At 44.4% G+C, this 17,649-nt stretch overlaps 2 protein-coding genes across 3 annotated transcripts in view; one reads left to right on the top strand and one right to left on the bottom strand.

Annotated features, from left to right (window-relative positions):
* LOC101170311 (aryl hydrocarbon receptor) overlaps positions 1-9,223 on the top strand; it is a 29,699-nt gene extending 20,476 nt beyond the window's left edge. The window contains exons 9-11 of the mRNA XM_011489981.3: positions 2,769-2,910; positions 3,699-4,716; positions 6,733-9,223. Coding sequence (XP_011488283.1) covers positions 2,769-2,910; positions 3,699-4,716; positions 6,733-6,819 — 1,247 coding nt within the window. The 3' untranslated portion in view covers positions 6,820-9,223. The remainder of the gene's footprint in view (positions 1-2,768; positions 2,911-3,698; positions 4,717-6,732) is intronic.
* Positions 9,224-10,911: 1,688 nt separating this feature from the next.
* LOC101170061 (aryl hydrocarbon receptor-like) overlaps positions 10,912-17,649 on the bottom strand; it is a 40,850-nt gene continuing 34,112 nt past the window's right edge. For both annotated transcript variants that reach the window (XM_011490013.3, XM_023950680.1), the window contains exons 9-11: positions 16,696-16,837; positions 15,219-16,620; positions 10,912-13,599 (exon numbers count right to left, since the gene is read on the bottom strand). In XM_011490013.3, the coding sequence (XP_011488315.2) occupies positions 13,546-13,599; positions 15,219-16,620; positions 16,696-16,837 (1,598 nt within the window). In that variant the 3' untranslated portion in view covers positions 10,912-13,545. The remainder of the gene's footprint in view (positions 13,600-15,218; positions 16,621-16,695; positions 16,838-17,649) is intronic.

Here is a 17,649-nt window from a genome sequence, read left to right as displayed (position 1 = left end):
GGTCCGGTCCATGATCGTGGAGCTTCTGTTGAAACCCGTTGATTGGCTGAAGGTCATCACGACTATAGCGGAGAGATTCCTGTTTGCCGTCTTCTCTCAAACAACATTTCAAGTTTTGCATCTACGAAGAACCAAACAGAAAAATGTTGGATGACCTCCATTGTTGCGCCGTGACGGTCCAACTTTGAATGGAAATGCTCCCGGGACCATTCTCAACCGGACCGGACCGGACTGCTTAGTGGAAACGAGGCTTCAGATGGTATTTAAAGACCCACTTTGGTGTTTCATCATGGTGTTCTAGCATTTCAAATCGTTGTGAGATTTCGTAGTGGGAAAATGTATTTGTGACGTAGAAAATAAGTTGGGCGGGGCCACAAGCCCCCCTGCTTCATTCTGATGCTTCCACTGTTGGACAAAGAGATCCATCCATCCTTGTTCTCCTCGTCTGAGCTGGAATCCGCCTCTGATACGGCCGCCATTTTTTTTTGGACCGCTAATGTTGGGTTGGGGGATGGGGGGTTTGTAAGCTAGTGGGAGACAGTGTAAACAGAGAGCTCTCAGCGGCTGGGAGAGAAAGGGGGTCATGTTTGCTCCTCACCAACTCAGATGTAAATCTTAAATGAACTCCTGCCGCTCTGCAGAAACTACGTCCAAGAAAAAAAACATATTTTTTTTTAAGAAGTTTGGTTAAAAACGGCGCAATCATAATTAAAAGAACACTGAAAACACTTTGAAAATAGGTCAAAAGATGATCAGAGGGAAAATTTAAGCTCTGAATCCAAACATTGAGAGACGTTTAAACATTTGAAAAAGTAAGAAATTAGCCAACTGCTTAATAAATCCTTTATTGGCTAAATTTGCTTTGAAAAAAATACATAATAAATATAAATATAAATAAATCTAAAAATACATAAAAACATATGGAATCCTCTAGAGAAAAGTATTTAGCTGTAATATTCAAAACGTATTTATATATCAGGCTCTTGAGTCGGCTGTCGGTCGAGTCAAAGGTCCGGTCCTCTGTGATCCGAGAGGTCAGACGGCCGTCGCCTATAATCCCGCTGGATTAGGGAGCAGATTGAGCACAGCTTCAGAGCTTCCAGAGGAAAAGGATCTGTGACACAAATCCACGGTGTGAGCAAAGAGGCAGAGAGGATCCAGACGGGAAAACACCGAGGTCAAATCTGGGATTCACCCGCGTCCGTCTGCAGCCAAAACACAGAGACGCCGGGAATTCCAGGCTTTCCTGGAGGAAACAAACGGATGAAAAACGGTGAAAGTGTCAGAGCTGCGGCTCTTTGGCAGTTGTTCCAGATAAAGTTTTTTGCATTTAGATTCGCTGTTTTTGTGTCATTTTTTATTTTGCTTGTTTTTCAGAATGATCAGCTTTTCACGTCATTTTCTGCTGATTTTCACATTTTTCCTATACATTCAGCTTCAATTAAGCCTTTTTTTTAAAGCGTTCACTTCACTGGTCTTGATTAGTGTTTGAATTTCCAGCTTCATTCAGTCCCACGAATAAAATAAAAAACATGAAACATACACACTTTTCAGCTTTTTTAGTCTTTTTTTTCCCAGCAAATCTTAAATCAGCGTCTTTTTCAACGTTTACAATCTTTTGACATGTAATTTCGTGCTTTTTAATGTATTATTGATCAGTTTAAGGATTCATTGTGATCAGAATAACTTCTCTACGGCATTCTTGTTTTCATCACTGCAGAGCTTTGGTTGACTGTGTAGAAAATGTTCTCAACTTTTGCTCTTTGGTCATCCGTCCGTGTCGTTTTGACAATTGAAGGTTTGTTAGAATGAAGAAAAGATGACACTTTATTCGTCCCACGATGGGGAAATTCTTTTGTCTGAAGCAGCAAAGAGAATTCAAATAGTAAAAATGAAGTTCAAGCAAAGTGACTTTCAGGTTGAACAGTGCAACAATATAGAAGAACATCTGCAACCTGCACGACAGAGGAAATTAAACCAAAATAAAAATGAAAATACACACCAAACAACCCATAGAAGAACAAAAACGACTGAAACAATGAATGGAAACCACAGCGTGGGGGTGACGCTCATCCAAGTCAGTGAAGTGAACGCCTTGTAGTTTGAAGAACCCAAAAAAAGGCTCAGTTTAAAACTGGCAGTCATTTTTTGAGGTGGAGGATTCTGAAAAATATGCTAAATAAAAAGCTAAATAGGATGTGAATAAAACAAAAACAGTTTATCTTTATCCAATTCACCAGTTTCTGCATTTTCAACGTCTCTTGGAGCAAAAACGGTTTAATATCATAGAAGCCAAAATGTCGTTTTCTTTGTTTTTGAATGTAATTAGTAGGTTTTTTTAATGTCTACCTGGTTGAAAGGTTTGTTTTTTTTCTTTACCGTTTTCTTTCTTTTCCGCGCTTCGTCAAAACAATCGAGACAAGCTTATAATTTTCTCACTGTTTTCTGTCAAATAAATAAAAAGTAAACACGTTTGCGCAGCGGCGGCGCTAGAACGAAGACGTTTGTGCGTGAGAACAGCCGTTACAGAGTTCCCTCCCAAATATTTCTCTGATCATTTTTGCAATATTTGAAGAAGCTTGTTTGGAGGAATTCTTAATCCATGTGAAGCAGGATGACTCAAGGTTGCCCCCTGTAGCTCCGCCCCCGCCGCTGTGCATTCATCAGACAGAAGCGCGTCAAACACAGACGGAGGCGTCGACAGAAACGTTTCAGCTTAAAGTCTGCAGAAACCTGAGCAGAAAGTTCCTTTACCGTTTGTGTTTCAGTGATCAAGACTGGAGAAAGTGGACTGACTGTGTTCCGGCTTCTCACCAAGGAGAACCGCTGGAAGTGGGTCCAGTCAAACGCCCGGCTGGTCTACAAGAACGGCCAACCCGATTACATCATCGCCACCCAGAGGCCTCTGCTGTGAGAAAAACCTTCTGATCCGTTTTCAAAGCTTTCAAACACGGTGACGACGTTTCTAGGACCTAGTTTATTAGAAAACTGCTTCAAAGTTGTGGGCGGGGCCGTGGGTGCGGAGTGAGCCCGCCCACATTACCAGCACACGTGATCGCAGTTAGAGAAGGTCAAAGCGTAAATCTGGTCATTCTTGTTTCTTAGGGTTTTTCTGTCCCAGCTCGGTTTTGACCACGAAAGACTTTGTGTCGTACAATTCCAGCCTTTCTTTTCTAAACCTCAATTATTGGGGCAAACCTGTTAAAGAAAGTGGAAAAAATGTTTTTACTGGATATTCTTCACAATCTGTGTTTCTGAAAGGGGAACTCTGATGACCCAGCATTCTAGAAGCATTTAAACGCATCATCCACGCACAAACCCAAAGACAAAAAGAACACTTTCTTGTCCATATGTGTAATTGCACAGGTGAGGAGGATAATAACAAATATTATTGAGGAAATACTAATAAATAATATTTGTACGTTTCTGATTTCGGTACGCAATTGCAAGGACACACAAATTTGTTGTTGAGTTACAAATCAAGAACTACACACACACACAAATCCAATGATTCTAGGTTCTCTCCATTAGAGACTTATTCTTCTTTATAATGAGTTTTTTGGCTGCTGTGACTCCAGAAGTCTGAAAAATTCTCTTCTGTTTCTGTTTCTATGTCCTCCCTCATCAGAAAAATGTGTCAAACTCCTCGTTCTCATGGGCCTTTAAGGGTTAATCAACGGTGTTTTGTGGTTTCTCAGGGATGAAGAAGGAGCAGAACATTTGCGTAAGCGCTCCATGCTCCTCCCCTTCACCTACGCTACAGGTGAGGCTCTGCTCTACGAGTCCAACCACCCCATCGCTGGATCCAGAGGCCCCGCCCCAGAAAAAAACGCCAGCAAATCCAAGAAGAGTCGCAGCGACTGGCTGGCCAGGGATGGTGTGAACCCTGCATCCCTGCTGGGGGCGCTCATGAGTCAGGATGAGTCGGTCTACGTCTGCCAGCCGTCCGGGGACCCCAGAGACTCCGCCCACAGCAGCTTTTTTGGAGGAGCCGCCATGTCTGACCCGTCCAGAGGCTCCCCCGACCCAGACCTCGGTGGCTGCTGCGACCCGCTGCTGGAGACTCTGGATTCGCTTCACCTGGACGTCCAGGTGGGGGCCGGGGAGGGGGGGTGCTCAAATGGCGAGCTGTTCGGAGCGCTGGAGGGGCTGGGACTTAGCGCCGAGGACCTGGAGCTGCTGCTGCTGGACGAGCGGATGATCAGGGTGGAGACAGACCCCGAGCGCGTTCCCACACTGGACGACCTGCTGACCAACGACGAGATTCTGTCCTACATATACGACTTCATAGATGCGCCATCTGACGGACAGGAGCCTCTGAGTGGGGCCCCCACCCCTGGAGGGGTCCTGCAGGCCCCCGTCCAGCAGATGCAGCAGCACCTCTGCATGCATCCCTGGCAGCGGCGCAGCAACCGCGCCGCAGACTCGGCGGCCAGCGCAGTCCCGTGTGGCAGCAGCAGAGCGTGGCCAGCTCAAGAGGTTCTGGACGCGGAGCGGAACACGGAACAGCTCCATCAGCATCACCCCCACCTGCAGAAAGCCCCCACCCCACTGTGGGACCGTGAGGTGGTCTCGTCCGATTACAGCACACCAAATGGAGGAGGCGCCTTGTTTGGGGGGCAGCAGACTTCAGAGGCTCCGATCATGGACTCCCCCATAGTGCGAGTCAGGGGGCGGATCCCAGAGGGGGACCCCTGGGACCCCAGCAGGAGTAAGGTGGGTCTGATTTCTGATGGGATCAAATAACAGATTTTCATTCAGCGAGGAAGACGTTTTTTTATGCTGACAGTGAGCCACCAAATAATAGTAAACAACAACAACAATAGATGAATTCAGTAGGACACATTTTAACACTTGTGCTATCATGTGGGGTCACCTGGACCCCACAAGATAGCACAAGGGATAAAATAAACACTGCAATTTTAAAATGAGTCTTATTTGTGATTTTGTTCACAGACAAGTTCTGTATTTTTCAGACCATAAGTCACAGCAGCCTGGAGTAGAAGTGGCAAACGTGATGTCCCCGCTGCGTTTGGGAGAAGCTAGCATGCAAAGCTTTTAGCCTCATGGCTGCATGGAGGCATCGACTGTGGAGCTGATTTACACAGAAGACGTTCAGAGATCAGGTTTATTTATTTAGGACAGCTCTACAAAAACATCAGTAAACATGTCTCCATGCCTGGTTTTATGAGATTTGGTTTTTAGAGGTTCAGTTTTTCCTTCACCGTCTACTTCGGTCGCTTTCAGCAATACCTCCGTCTCTCTGCGACCCAGTTTGACGACTTCCTGGATCGCATTATTCCGAGGACGGAAAAAAATTAAAAAGTCTCGATGCAAATAAAAAAGAAAGAAAAAAATCCTGAAGTTCAGGACGAGAACGATCTGATTCTTCTCCATGTTTGTTTTGAACGGTGCTTCTTCTGTGTTGCTGTCAGTATCAAACACTGATACACAAACCTACAGCGCCCTCTAGTGGTTGTTAGTGGGGCTGGGTTGATGAAATCCATTCATCGATCTGAATCGATCCAAACTTAATAAATCAATAATTGACCCATAAAAGTAGAGATTGATCTTTTATGCCTTTCTTTTTCTGGTGACCAAACGCATAACAGCAGCAAAGCTAAAGTCTGCTAGCTTGATGCTAGCATGTAATAGAATTTCCCGTAGGACGGCTAATGCTAACGCTCGGTCGATCTAAACATACATTTCTGACTAAATGAAGAGGTTTACAGACTCACAGGCAGAATTTTTGTAAACTCTTAAGGAATCATTTTTTAAAGTAACCATTTGTGGTGTAGAGCACCGATTTTAGCTAAACTCTTCTGGAATGTAATGCTAGAGAGCTCCACCTAGTGGCCAAACTGAAACACAGGTTCATTATCCATCCATCTTTCTCCGCTTACCCGGGACCGGGTCGCGGGGGCAGCACTCCAAGCAGAGATGGCCAGACTTCCCTCTCCCAGGCCACTTCCTCCAGCTCCTCTGGGGGGACCCCGAGGCTTTCCTAGGCCAGCCAAGAGACCTAGTCTCTTCAGAGCATCCGGACTAGATGCCCGAGCCACCCCAACTGGATCCTTTCGATGTGGAGGAGAAGCGGTTCTACTCCGAGCTCTCCACGGGTGACCAAGCTTCTCACCCTATCTCTAAGGGAGCGCCCACACACCCTACAGTGGGCTATGACCCCACCCTTACATTGACGTGTTATTCCTACCATGACAAAGGTGGATAAAGGTGAAAAGATTTCATGTAATCCATGGACACCAGTGAAGATCACAAATCATTGAAGAAAAAAGGTTCAGAGCACTGCCTAGTGGGTCTAGATGACCCAACTCCCAACGTTAAAGTGCCTAGGATAGCACAAGGGCTACAGGTGTAAACATGAAAATAGACACGTCTAGATTCTCTGCTGAAAACTTGTGCTATCCTTTGGGGTTCAGATGACCCCACTCCCAACGTTAACGTGCCTCCGAGCTTAATTACAAGTTAATTTCGCGTTTTTAAGAGTGACTGGGAAAATGAAGCTTCTTTTTCAGCTGCTTTACATTTTTTCAGCTAATTTAGTGATTCAGCTTGAGGAACAAAAAAAACTAATGAAAAGAGAACAAAAAATCTTGAAGACCCACAAATTTTCTTCAGGAACCACAAAACAAAGACACAAATGTCAATCAGAAAACCGTGTAAACGCTCTCACCTCCATGTCTTCTGGATTTGTTTGCTTTTTTCGCCTCACAGAGGGAAAACGGCTGCGTTCTGAGCGGTTCTTACCCAGACGGCTGGAGCTGGACCTGCAGCCTCCGCGGTCCGGACGCTCAGCTCTGACTGCACCTGAAACCTCCGACCCACTCGGCACCAGTTCCTACCTCCAACACGACAGTAGCAGGAAAACTCAGCCGCCTTATTTATGTGGAAAACACCAACAGGCGTTTGTTTGTTTGTTTGTTTACACGGGCCTGTTTTCTGGAGCGATCGATGTTCACGTTTACAACAATGCAGTGCAGATCCGTTATTTATGTAATTCTGATCAATGCTTTCAGTTAAGTTTATGAATCTGCTGTCAGACGGAAAAAGAACAGAAAATATGATTATTGTGAGGGATGGGGGAGGGGCAGGATGATTTAAATATCATTTTTTTGTTTTTCTCTCCTAAAAGTTACTTTAGTTTCACCATTTTAGCCCCAGAAAAGAACAACCGGATTTATTAGCAGGTTACAGTGAAAGGACAGACGTGTCACCATCAGGACGTTATTGTAACAGGTTTTTAGAAATATCCTCAAAGGTTTCACATGCAGAAAATCGTCTTCATCGAAGGTTCATCACCTTCTGACTGACAGACGTTTTTATTAGACATAAACGGGTCTTTTTGAAGAACCAAACGGTGATTTTATCTGCCAGTAAAGCAGGTTTATGACCAGGGGTGTCCAAACTCAGCCAACTGTGTCTCCATTCCAAATGTCACAATATTCAAGTCACGTTTTATTTCAATATTTTAAAAAAAATATTTCTATATCTATGATTTAATATATGTAAACATTTTCCAGCATTTCAGATTCATTACAATTTTTTTGGCCTTTTTCCACTTTTTTTTTAATTAGAGTTATTGAAAGTTTAATGGGGCATTTTTATGAATCATTATTCCAAATTTGGCTTCTTTCAGTTTCTTTTCAACAAGATTATCAGCTTTTCTGCTAAATCAGCTTTGATTTTTAATATTTAATTGTTTAGCACAAAGATTTTTTTTTACAACTTATGAAGCATTGAATTAGTTTATTATCATCAATCATTTTGTTTTAACTGACTTGAGCACCTTTCTTAGTATTATTTCTAATTTGTTTTTATCAGAATTTAACAAAAATGTCCGACTTGTACTCTATCTACTAGTCGATTTAGCATATATCTCCTTGTTTTTATTTTATTTGTTTTTAATATCTTATGTTTTGACAGGGATTTCAGACAAATTTCTGACACTTTGCCCAGATATTGAATTTATTCATTTTAATTAATATCCATATTTAGGCTAACCTTTTTTTGCTACCATTTAAACTGTTAGCATAAATAATATCCGTCCTCATTTTTCTTTTATCAAACTAAAATCTTTTGTTAGCATTTTATAATGTTTTACCCTTTCAGTTAGAACGTTTATGTATTTAATTTGGCATGCTGCCTGAATTTTTGTAGCTATAGGGATCAAACATTGTTAGCATTATTTACACCGTTAGCTTCTTTTCTGGTTGTTATTTATTCTTTGGCTAATTAGCAACTGTATCACAGTTTAGCATGAAGCTAGTTCGCTTTTAGTTAGATTTTCTAATCATGTAGTTTGATAAATGTTTAGCTTTAGTCAAGCTGTTTTTGTCATTTAGTATTTTTAAACTGTCTTACAGTTTTTTCTGTTTTGAGTTATTTAGCAAAACTCCTTTTTAAGAAACAAAGCTTTAGCATGACTCGCCTTAGCCTAGCCACTTTCTTTCAGATGTTTGGAACTTTAAGCTAATTTAGCATTGGGGATAATTTTGCACTTTCACCACATAATTTAGAAATCTTAATAACTTTTTTTTATTGGCGGTTTATTTTGGATTTTTGTTGTTTGAAAAAAAATTGGGAATTGCAGCTGTTTTAAGTTTAGACACCCCTGAAATGGTAATTTTTTCTGTTTGAGGTTAAATTCAGTTACGTGACTCATATGAAAATCCCCCCCCCCCCCCCCCCCGCATGTAGAAAATAATTTTAAAAATTATTTGTGAAGCAAGTGGAAGGTTTCTGTAATGAATGTTAGACTGTGCTGAAATGAGATTTCACCTTCATTTGCAGATGATGTTTTCTTCTTTATTATGATTATTCTGTGTGAAATGTGAGCAAAAGGTTTAATATGACTAACATGGTGAGGAAGGCTGTCTTATTAAATTCAGGTATGTATATAGTTTTAATGTTATATGTTCAAAGCAGATTTAAAAATGAATGACGTTCCTTTGGCATTTTAATTTATGCTTTTTTTTACCGTAAATATTGAAAAAATGGGCTGAAAAAAGTGCCAAACTTTTGCGGCTCGATCCGACTGAACTAGCAAGAGTTTTGTAAACGTTGGTTTTAAGCGGAAATGCATCTCCAGAGCAGTGGCTTGTTATTTTTGAGGTGATTTTTATCCACTTGGACCAAAAGGAGGCGTTTGAGGACGAAGAAAAACTTCCTATAGGTTTTTAGCATCAATAAAGAATGACCACACGAAGAACGTCTCCTTGATGATTGTAACCGGGGGAAAAAAAACACTTTCATGACAAGCAAAGAAAAGAAGGCTTAACAGTAGAACTCTGAAAACGCTAAGTTAGCATCTATTCTAGTAAGTAAAGGAGGTGTCACTATCAGAAATGAATGGAGGACACAGTAGCCTGAATCAGTTCCTTTCATAAAGACTGTAGATCCGTTGGTGTGGCTCGAGTCCTGAACCTTGTGTTTGGCCTGAATTCAGACCGCCTTTAACCGGACTATCCTGTTTTGAACCAAAGCTTATTAGTAAGTAAGTATGTTTTATTTATATATTGCCTTTCTTAGATAAAATCACAAAGCACTGAACAATAAAATACAACACAATAAAAATGATGTAAAACCAACTAAATAGAATGAACGAAGAATAGAAACAACAATGAAACCAGTCAGCTAAAAGCATTTTTTGAATAAAAGTGTCTTTAGTTGCCTTTTAAAATCGTGTTGGCCACACAAAGGGACAGAAGGAGGGCATTCCAGAGTCTGGGGGCTGGTATGACTGGTCACCTAACTCTCATATTAAGGCGGGGGCCACAAAGTATCGTCTTGGGGGCCGCAAGTATGAGACCCCTGCCTTAGACCCTTCTTCTCAGTAAGGAAAAACTCATGGAGAAAAACAAAACAGATTCCAAGAAGAAAAAAAGAAGAAACCTCTGGAGTGTCCACATGAAGGAGGGATCCTCCCCCAGGACGGACAGGCGATGTAGCAGAGACCTTCAAGAGATTAGCTTATCTAACTCTACAACTACACCTTCATCAAGATGTTGGGGTACGGCTGGGCGCGCCGGATGCAGGATCCACAACCAGGTGTAGGAGCAGAGACGAGGTACTTGGTCAGGCACAGGAGCACGGACGAGCCAACGGCTTTCTGGAATCACTCCCGCTCCCCCAGAACGGAACGGGAAAGAGGGACAGTACATGAATCGCACTGCACCTAACAGAGAACCAAATGACAAACAAATGATTGAGAATAGAGGAGAGAGCCCCAGTGCTCCATACAGTCCAACTTCTGGCAGCCTTCTAGCAACAAATTGTTATTGTTCATTCATCTTTCACTCGTTCATTTCCTAATCCTGCTTTTTTTTCCCTTTTTCAGGATCATAGTTGTGTACAACATTTTTCCAATCGTGAAAACCAGCTAAACGTTGCAGTCAGTGGCTGCTGTGGGTGATAATTATCCCCCCAAACTTCATTACAGTAGGTGAGGTAGGGGGTGCAATACGTTAAATATTCTCTGAACACTAACTAATCTGACAATAAGCCTGTCCAAAGAGGAATGTTTTCAGTCTAACTTTGAATGTAGAAACTGTGTCGGCCTCTCTTCCATGAGCTGGGAGTTTATTCCATAAAACAGGGGCTTGGTGGCTAAACGCTAGGAACCACAAGCAGTCCTGCAGTTTGGGAGCGAAGTGTTCTGTTTGATTGTTAAGGGACTATGAGGTCTTTGAAATAGGATGGGGTCATACCATATACGGCCTTATAGGTTAACAGGGGGAATCAACTGGGAGTCAGTGAAGTGGAGCTAACATTTCTGAATAACAGTTAAGTTTGTTTAATGTAAAAATGTCTGTTTTAAAGAAAAAAGGCTAAAATTTGTTTCTGGAGGGAAAAGTCAAAATTTCTGATGATCAGGAAGAAGAAAAAGTGTCAAAATGAAGAGGCGAGCAGCAGTTTAATGATTGCACACGTTTATGAAAAAGCATTTAACAGTAAACAAAGGCTGGTTATGGCTTCAATACATGATGCAGTTTACATACTTGGCTAAATAAAAATGGAACCGTTTTTTATTTCTCTTTTCTTTTTTTTTTAAAAAAAACAAACAAATATGGCAGCTGTCAACGCGGCTCTGAATCAGCGATTTGGCTCCAGGTTTTCTGCTGAACACAGATCCGGTGTGACAACGACGGAGGAAACGAGGAAAGAAAATACTGTGGAATTGTCCGGCGCCGCCGCCGCTGGGATCCGGTGAAGCTGCCACGGAAACGCTGATCCAGCTCCGGTTCGTGAAACGTTTCTTCTGTAGTGTGAGGGTTTGGAAGACGCGGCGGAGGACCGAAGGCACTTCTGCGGCACGGGAACATCCGAGGTGGCGAGGACATTCCCGTGCCGCCTCCAGTTGTCTTTGAACTGGAACTACAATCAACGGCGAGGACGGCCGTCTTTGTCGACTCCTTGTGAATTTTTTCCAAAGTGACAGAAAGGATCAAACAAAATAATGAAAGTTTGTATTTTCTGGCATTGAGGCAGGTGGAGGTTTGATAATGCTTAGAGGTCAGGTTTAGGGCGATTCCGCACAAGCCCAGCAGAGGGCGCTGCAGGACAGTTTCAGAGAGCTGCAGGCACAAGAGCAGCAGCAGCAGCACATCTGTTGGACCACAGCGGGCTGTAGTGTGACTTCTCTGTGGACAATGTCTATTTTTAGTGAGAAAACCGGTTTTTATCCGTCACTGAGCTGGAGATTCCTTTAAAAAAAAAGCATTGGATCATTCCAACTTCTGACACTAGAAGGGGACAGATTCTGAAAAAAACTTTGTTCGGTTTTAACTGTTGAGGAAACTTTGAGGTTCTATGTCCCTTTCTGTATTTTTTTTTTAAATATTTTCCAGAAACAAAAATAAATCTTTAAACTTGACCTCTCACTACTTTAACAGACTTTCTTTCTAAAAGACTTTCTAAACATCCCACTGGTAAAAAGTCGTTTGACTATTTGAACACTTTTAATATCTCCCAACATTTTTTCATTTTAAGCTAGATAAAAGTTCTCCTCTGTTAGAAACGTCCTACTTCATTCAAAACAGGAAACTCTCAAAGCACTTTTCTCATTTTTCAGCTTCTGTTCAAACTCTTTCTTCAGATTTTACATTTCCCTCTTGGCCTGCCGACAATCTTTTGGCTAATTTGGTAGATTTGTCTCATAATTTATAAATAGTTTATGATTGTCATGTTTTTAGTGCTAGATATTTTAGAATTATTGACTAATTTGTGCTCCTTTGCATTGTTCAGCTTTTTCTGCTGAAACAGACATACATTTAGTAGTTACTAAAGTTAGTAATTAAGTGCATAATTGAAAATAATTTATAATATTTAGAATATTTTTGAAGTGTAACTGTTCTTGTTGGTTTTCCACATTTTATTTTTAGTTCTTATCTATTTTTTTTAGTTTTGGTAACTTGACCTGTTTTCACACTTAAGCTCTGGATCTGAACGCAGTTCCACATGTTGCTCACTAGGAGGCGATATTGCCCAACAATTGGTTCAGCGCTGTGGGCAGTATGTTTGGTTTAATCAAATACACAGCGCTGATGTCACTTCCTGTCTTCATGTCTACACTTTGGAGCAGCTCAAAGCCTCAGTAGGAACTCTCAGATCTGCTGTCATGTTTGCGACGATTCGGCTTCTTTCCAGAAGTTTCTTCAGCTGAAACGCCGTTAGCAGGCGACCTCCATCTCTGACACCGTCCACCCGCTCCTGTCTATTATTATAAGGCATCGGGGTCCTCAGTGGTTAAAGTTTAGACACCCCCGTGTTAACCTGAAGGGACCACATTAACACTAGAGGTGGGCGTTAGCAGCACCTAGTGGCTGGCGGCGGCGTTGCACTTTAAGGCACTTCCTATGTGAAAAACAAAAATAAGCAGCCATCTTTTGTGACCTCGTTTTAAGACGAAGTTTTCCTTCCTGATCGCGTTGATGCGCGGAGAACTTCCCTGGACTACAACTACATCTGCGGCGCATGGCCCTAGCTCGGCGTGGGAAGAGAGCGGCGTGGCGTGGGAGGAGAGCGGCGCTCCAGCTCCCCTCCCACTTAAGCTATATAGTTTAGAGACTTTACAAGTCTGCATCCGCCGCCGGCGTGCGGGGAAATCCAGTTTCACTGCGGTGCGCTCGGCACAGGTGGGGGTTTCAAGAGCCAAAGCAGAACAGCACAACACAAACGATAAATACAGACTCAAGCACCAGTTTGAAGGTTTAAACAAACAAATCTGTCGGGGGAATCGACTGAAGGCACGGAGCTCCTCGTTTCCATGGCGACACAAACTCTTTCAGACCAAAGTTGCTGCGGATTTCAGCTTTTTCGACATTTTTTGGACGTAGTTTCCCTTATAAAGACGTCTTTGGTTGCTGCTGGGTAAATGCACTTGTGAATTCATACTTCATTAAAGTGAGCGCGGTGAAGCCACAGCGGACAGACACGATATAGAGATACATATGCACAGGTACAAAGTATGCAGTAATAGGAGCGGTATGAGTATGCACTGATACAGGCCAACCATGCGCCAAGCTCCGCCTACTCCAGGTATGCAGTGACATCCAGAGCAGGGCCACCAAAGAGGCTGTCGCTCTGCAGGGAGAAAAAGAGCACATTTAAGGTGGAAACACCAAATAGAAAAGGATCCTTAAACTTTTGCGCTGAAAAGAGCTGATCTGGATTATAAAGAAGGTTTTAAACTCAAAATTAAACTAAACCTGGAAGAAATATTGAGAATTTGAAGAATTAAACTCAAGAAATACTGAAAAATGCTGAAATGAAAAAAAAAAAAGTTATAAAGCCGAAACTGTTCAACAATAAAACTATGTTTATTCCGAACAGCTGCTGTTTGGGTTTTTTTTTTGTTTCTTCTTGGTTTCAGTTCCTCGTTTCCCGGCAGCCAATGGATAAGCTCCGCCCCCAAGTCAAATTAGGATCAAGTTCGAAAACAAAAACTCTGATATCAAGGATGGCAACCGAGAAGAAAGGCAAAAAGTTGAAATTACAAAGAAGCAGCAGTTAAGGCGGATTTCCACACAAAATCAGGACCTTTGTTCATCGATCCGAATGTTTCCGTCGACGCCGTCGCGCAGGAGTTCTACTTCCTGTCCGCTGATGCGTCGATTTTGGGTCAAAATCCAGAGAAACGTGAAACTGGTCCAGATTTTGAAATAAAAACTCCACTTGAACTTTCAAAATAAAGATGCCAACGATCTTCTTATCTATTGAAAGTGCCTGTGAACACCACGGACGACGCCCACGTCCATTTTCGCCATGGACGCCACGAGTTTTGTTTTGAAAGTAGACAAAGAAAAACATCCTCTATGACGCAAAACATGTTATATGTGAGGAAGAAGACGCCGTGGGGGAGGGGGGGAGACGCACCATAGACAACCGTGAGACGGACGGACCACGGCGGACGGACCACTGCGGACCCGCAGAAGTAATAAACATTTCCGTTTGGTAACAGTTTAATGTTTTAGTGATGTCATCAAATTTAAAAACTCCGATCATCTTTTGATCTTTTCGAGACGATGACGCCGTTTTGAGCCAAAAAAAGAAAACCAATTTCTGTTTTCTGGACATTCTGCGGAGCGGCAGGAGTTCACTAGGAACCCTGTTGCTGAGAGCTCTCTGTTCATCTCCAACTAGCTAACAGCCCCTCACGACCCCCCCCCCCCGCTAGCATTACAGCTGCTGCAGAAACGGCCATCAGTATCGGAGCTTTCCAGCCGTACAGTTTAGATCCAGATTCCAGCGCTGACGAGGCGTTCGCGGATCTATTTGTCTGCAGGTGGATGGATCGGAAATGGGCGGAGCTTGTGGCCCGCTGATTGTAACTAACACAAAAACTCCTGATTCATGGCCATTTGAGTCAGGACTCAGGAATGTTCATTTAATCTTAGCTTTCTTTATATTTGTCCTAATAGGAAAAAAAAAAGTGTAACATTTAAGGAAATTTTAACTTCTGAGTTTAAAACAGTTTTTAAATTCATAATTTGGTTTTCTCCGTAGGTTTTCAACTAAACTTCCATTTAAAGCCAACGGTGGAAATATCCTGCAGTTCCTTGAAACACCACTAGAGGCTGCGTGTAACCGGAGTAGCAGTTCGCCGGTTAACTCTCGATTCACTCGTTTTACTTTCATTTCGGAATCGAACTCGAGGTCGCAGCTGAGAATACGGGAAGCTGCTCGCGTGGAGCGCCCTTTACCTTTGTCTGCGCCATGCCGTTCAGGTAGTGCTTATTGTTGTGTGCGAGTTCGGCACCGGGTGGCACCGTCAGGGGGTGGATGGCGGCGCCCTCCTTGCTGACGGCGGACGGCCCCACCTCGCGGCCTCTCCACCGGTAGCGGCAGGGACCTTGAGGGGATTCGCTGTGAGTCGGGACGTCGCCCCCTGATGGGCTGGAGGAGAAGCGCGGTTCCATCATGCAGCTACCGGGCGGCGCCGTCTGCCAAAACGCCGCCTGTTGGAATGTTTGTCTTTCTGAGCCGTGGAACAGGGCCGCGCTCTCGTGTCCGTTCTGCAGTGTGCCGCTGTACGGCAGCATCTGAGTCCACGGCTGTAACGGGTCGCTGATGGCGGCTTGTTTCTGCATCGGTGCCGGAAAACCCGCCGGAGCCGTCGATGCGTTCGGAGAGCTGAAGTTCATGGAGGGAACGTCGCCGTGCGGGAGCAGCTGCGGCCTGTTTGCCGTCACCACGACCGACTGCAGCGGGTCCGGCGGCTGGACTCGAACAGAACCGACGTTCGGACGACCCGCCGGCCTCACCGGCGCCTGCTGGCAGTTCTGCAGAGCCGAGATGTCGGCAGAGATGTCGGGAATGGCGAGCTCCGGCAGCCCCTCTGACAGCGCGAAGATGTCCTGCAGCTGCAGCTGCTGCAGCGGCGGCAGGCCGTCGGCAGCTGCGGGCAGCGGGCGCTCCTGGGGGGCCTGCTCGGGGGGAGGGAGGCCGTTCCCCGCAGAGAACGCCATAAACGGCAGTGGCTCGCACAGCTCTGAGGCGGGGAAGGAGTCCGCCAGGCAGCTGGGAGGGTTCTCGCTCAGAAACTCCTCCCCCTTCTGGAACACCGAGTCGATGTAATCGAAGATGTCCTCGGTGAGGATGTCGCCGGACGTTCTCTGCAGATCCACTCCCACGTTGAACCTCTTCAGCGCGCGCTCCCACTCCGCCGTGTCGTCCGCCTGCAACTGCTCCAGAACCTCCTCAAACTCGCCGGTTTGCGCCAGCCGCTCCAGGCTGTCCACCACCGCCAGGATGGACTGCTGCTCCTCCTTCACCTCCGGCGTCTCCGCCGTGGGGGCGTCGCCTCCCTGGCGAGGGTCGCTGGCGATGCTGAGCAGCGGGTGGCTGTCCATGAAGACCTGGTCGACGGGCAGCGGCGGCTCCACCCTCTGGGCGTAGATGACCTCGTCCTGCTGCAGGAAGCTGTCCAGCAGGGAGCCCGGCAGCACGTCCTTCTCCATGTTGCTGTCGCCGAAGATTTTGTCGAACTGGAACTGCATGACGTCCACGGTGGGACCCGTGTTGTAGAGGATGGCCTCCCCGGTGGTGCAGCTGAAGGGCAGCTGCAGCCGCCGCTGACGCAGGTACTCCTCCCCCTCGGCGTTCCTGCAAAAGAGCCCACAGCAAACTGAGACGCCTGCGCTCTGTCTGCCGGGAGCCGGCGGGTCGGCGAGCGCTCACGTCAAGGCCTGCTGGTACGCGATGATGAACTCCGGCCTTCCTCCAATGTAGGTCAGCTTGGCGTTGGACTTCACCCACAGCCAGCCTTTGGACTTGCTGAGGAGCCTGAACACCGTCAGTCCGCTCTCGCCGGTTTTGATCACTGCGGCGAGAAAGAAATGACCACAGAGGTCAGATCTCCAAACCCTCAGAGGCTCCTGGAGTTTAGAAAGGTTGAGACATCGTTCCGACACGGCAGCTCAGAGGAACATCTCAAATCGCTGACTGAATTAAGGGTCTATGGAGACCCAGGAAAACTTTAAGGTCCCACCCCCCATCAACGCTTTATCTTCACAGCTCACTATATATTACACTGCTTATGCACTACATAGTGTAGTGCACAATGTAGTGCACTACACTATGTAGTGTAAATACATAGTTCCCTCCATATGTATTTGCACTGTATATGTCATGCACTATATAGTGCACTACGTAGTGCACAGAGTGCTAATGCATAGTGCACTACATATGTAGTACACTACATAGTGCACTACATATATAGTGTACTACATATGACATGTATTTTAAGTAAAATTAAAAATGTAGTGCACTATTAGCACTATATAGTGCACTACATAGTACACTACATATAGTGCAAATACTACATGTACTTGAAGTAAAATTAACAATGGAGTGCATTATGTATTTACACTGTAGTGCACTATGTAGTGAACTATGTATTTGCACTACATACTACTTGTATTTACAGAAAAATTAACACATAGTGCACTACATATATATGGCAAATACATATGTAGTGAACTATGTATTTGCACTATATAGTGCACTATATAGTTAGTGCATAGTGCAGCATAGTGAAACAATGATTGCCACAAAGGGGGCAAGAAATTCCATCTCTGTGCTCAGTGATACTGTTTTCAAAATACTGTAATAAAACTTCACTATCTGTATATT

This window comes from Oryzias latipes, chromosome 21, assembly GCF_002234675.1.
Source record: "Oryzias latipes chromosome 21, ASM223467v1".
NCBI classification, from domain to species: domain Eukaryota; kingdom Metazoa; phylum Chordata; class Actinopteri; order Beloniformes; family Adrianichthyidae; genus Oryzias; species Oryzias latipes.
The sequence above is the reverse complement of the archived record's forward strand: the minus strand, read 5'-3'. Positions and strand labels throughout refer to the sequence as shown.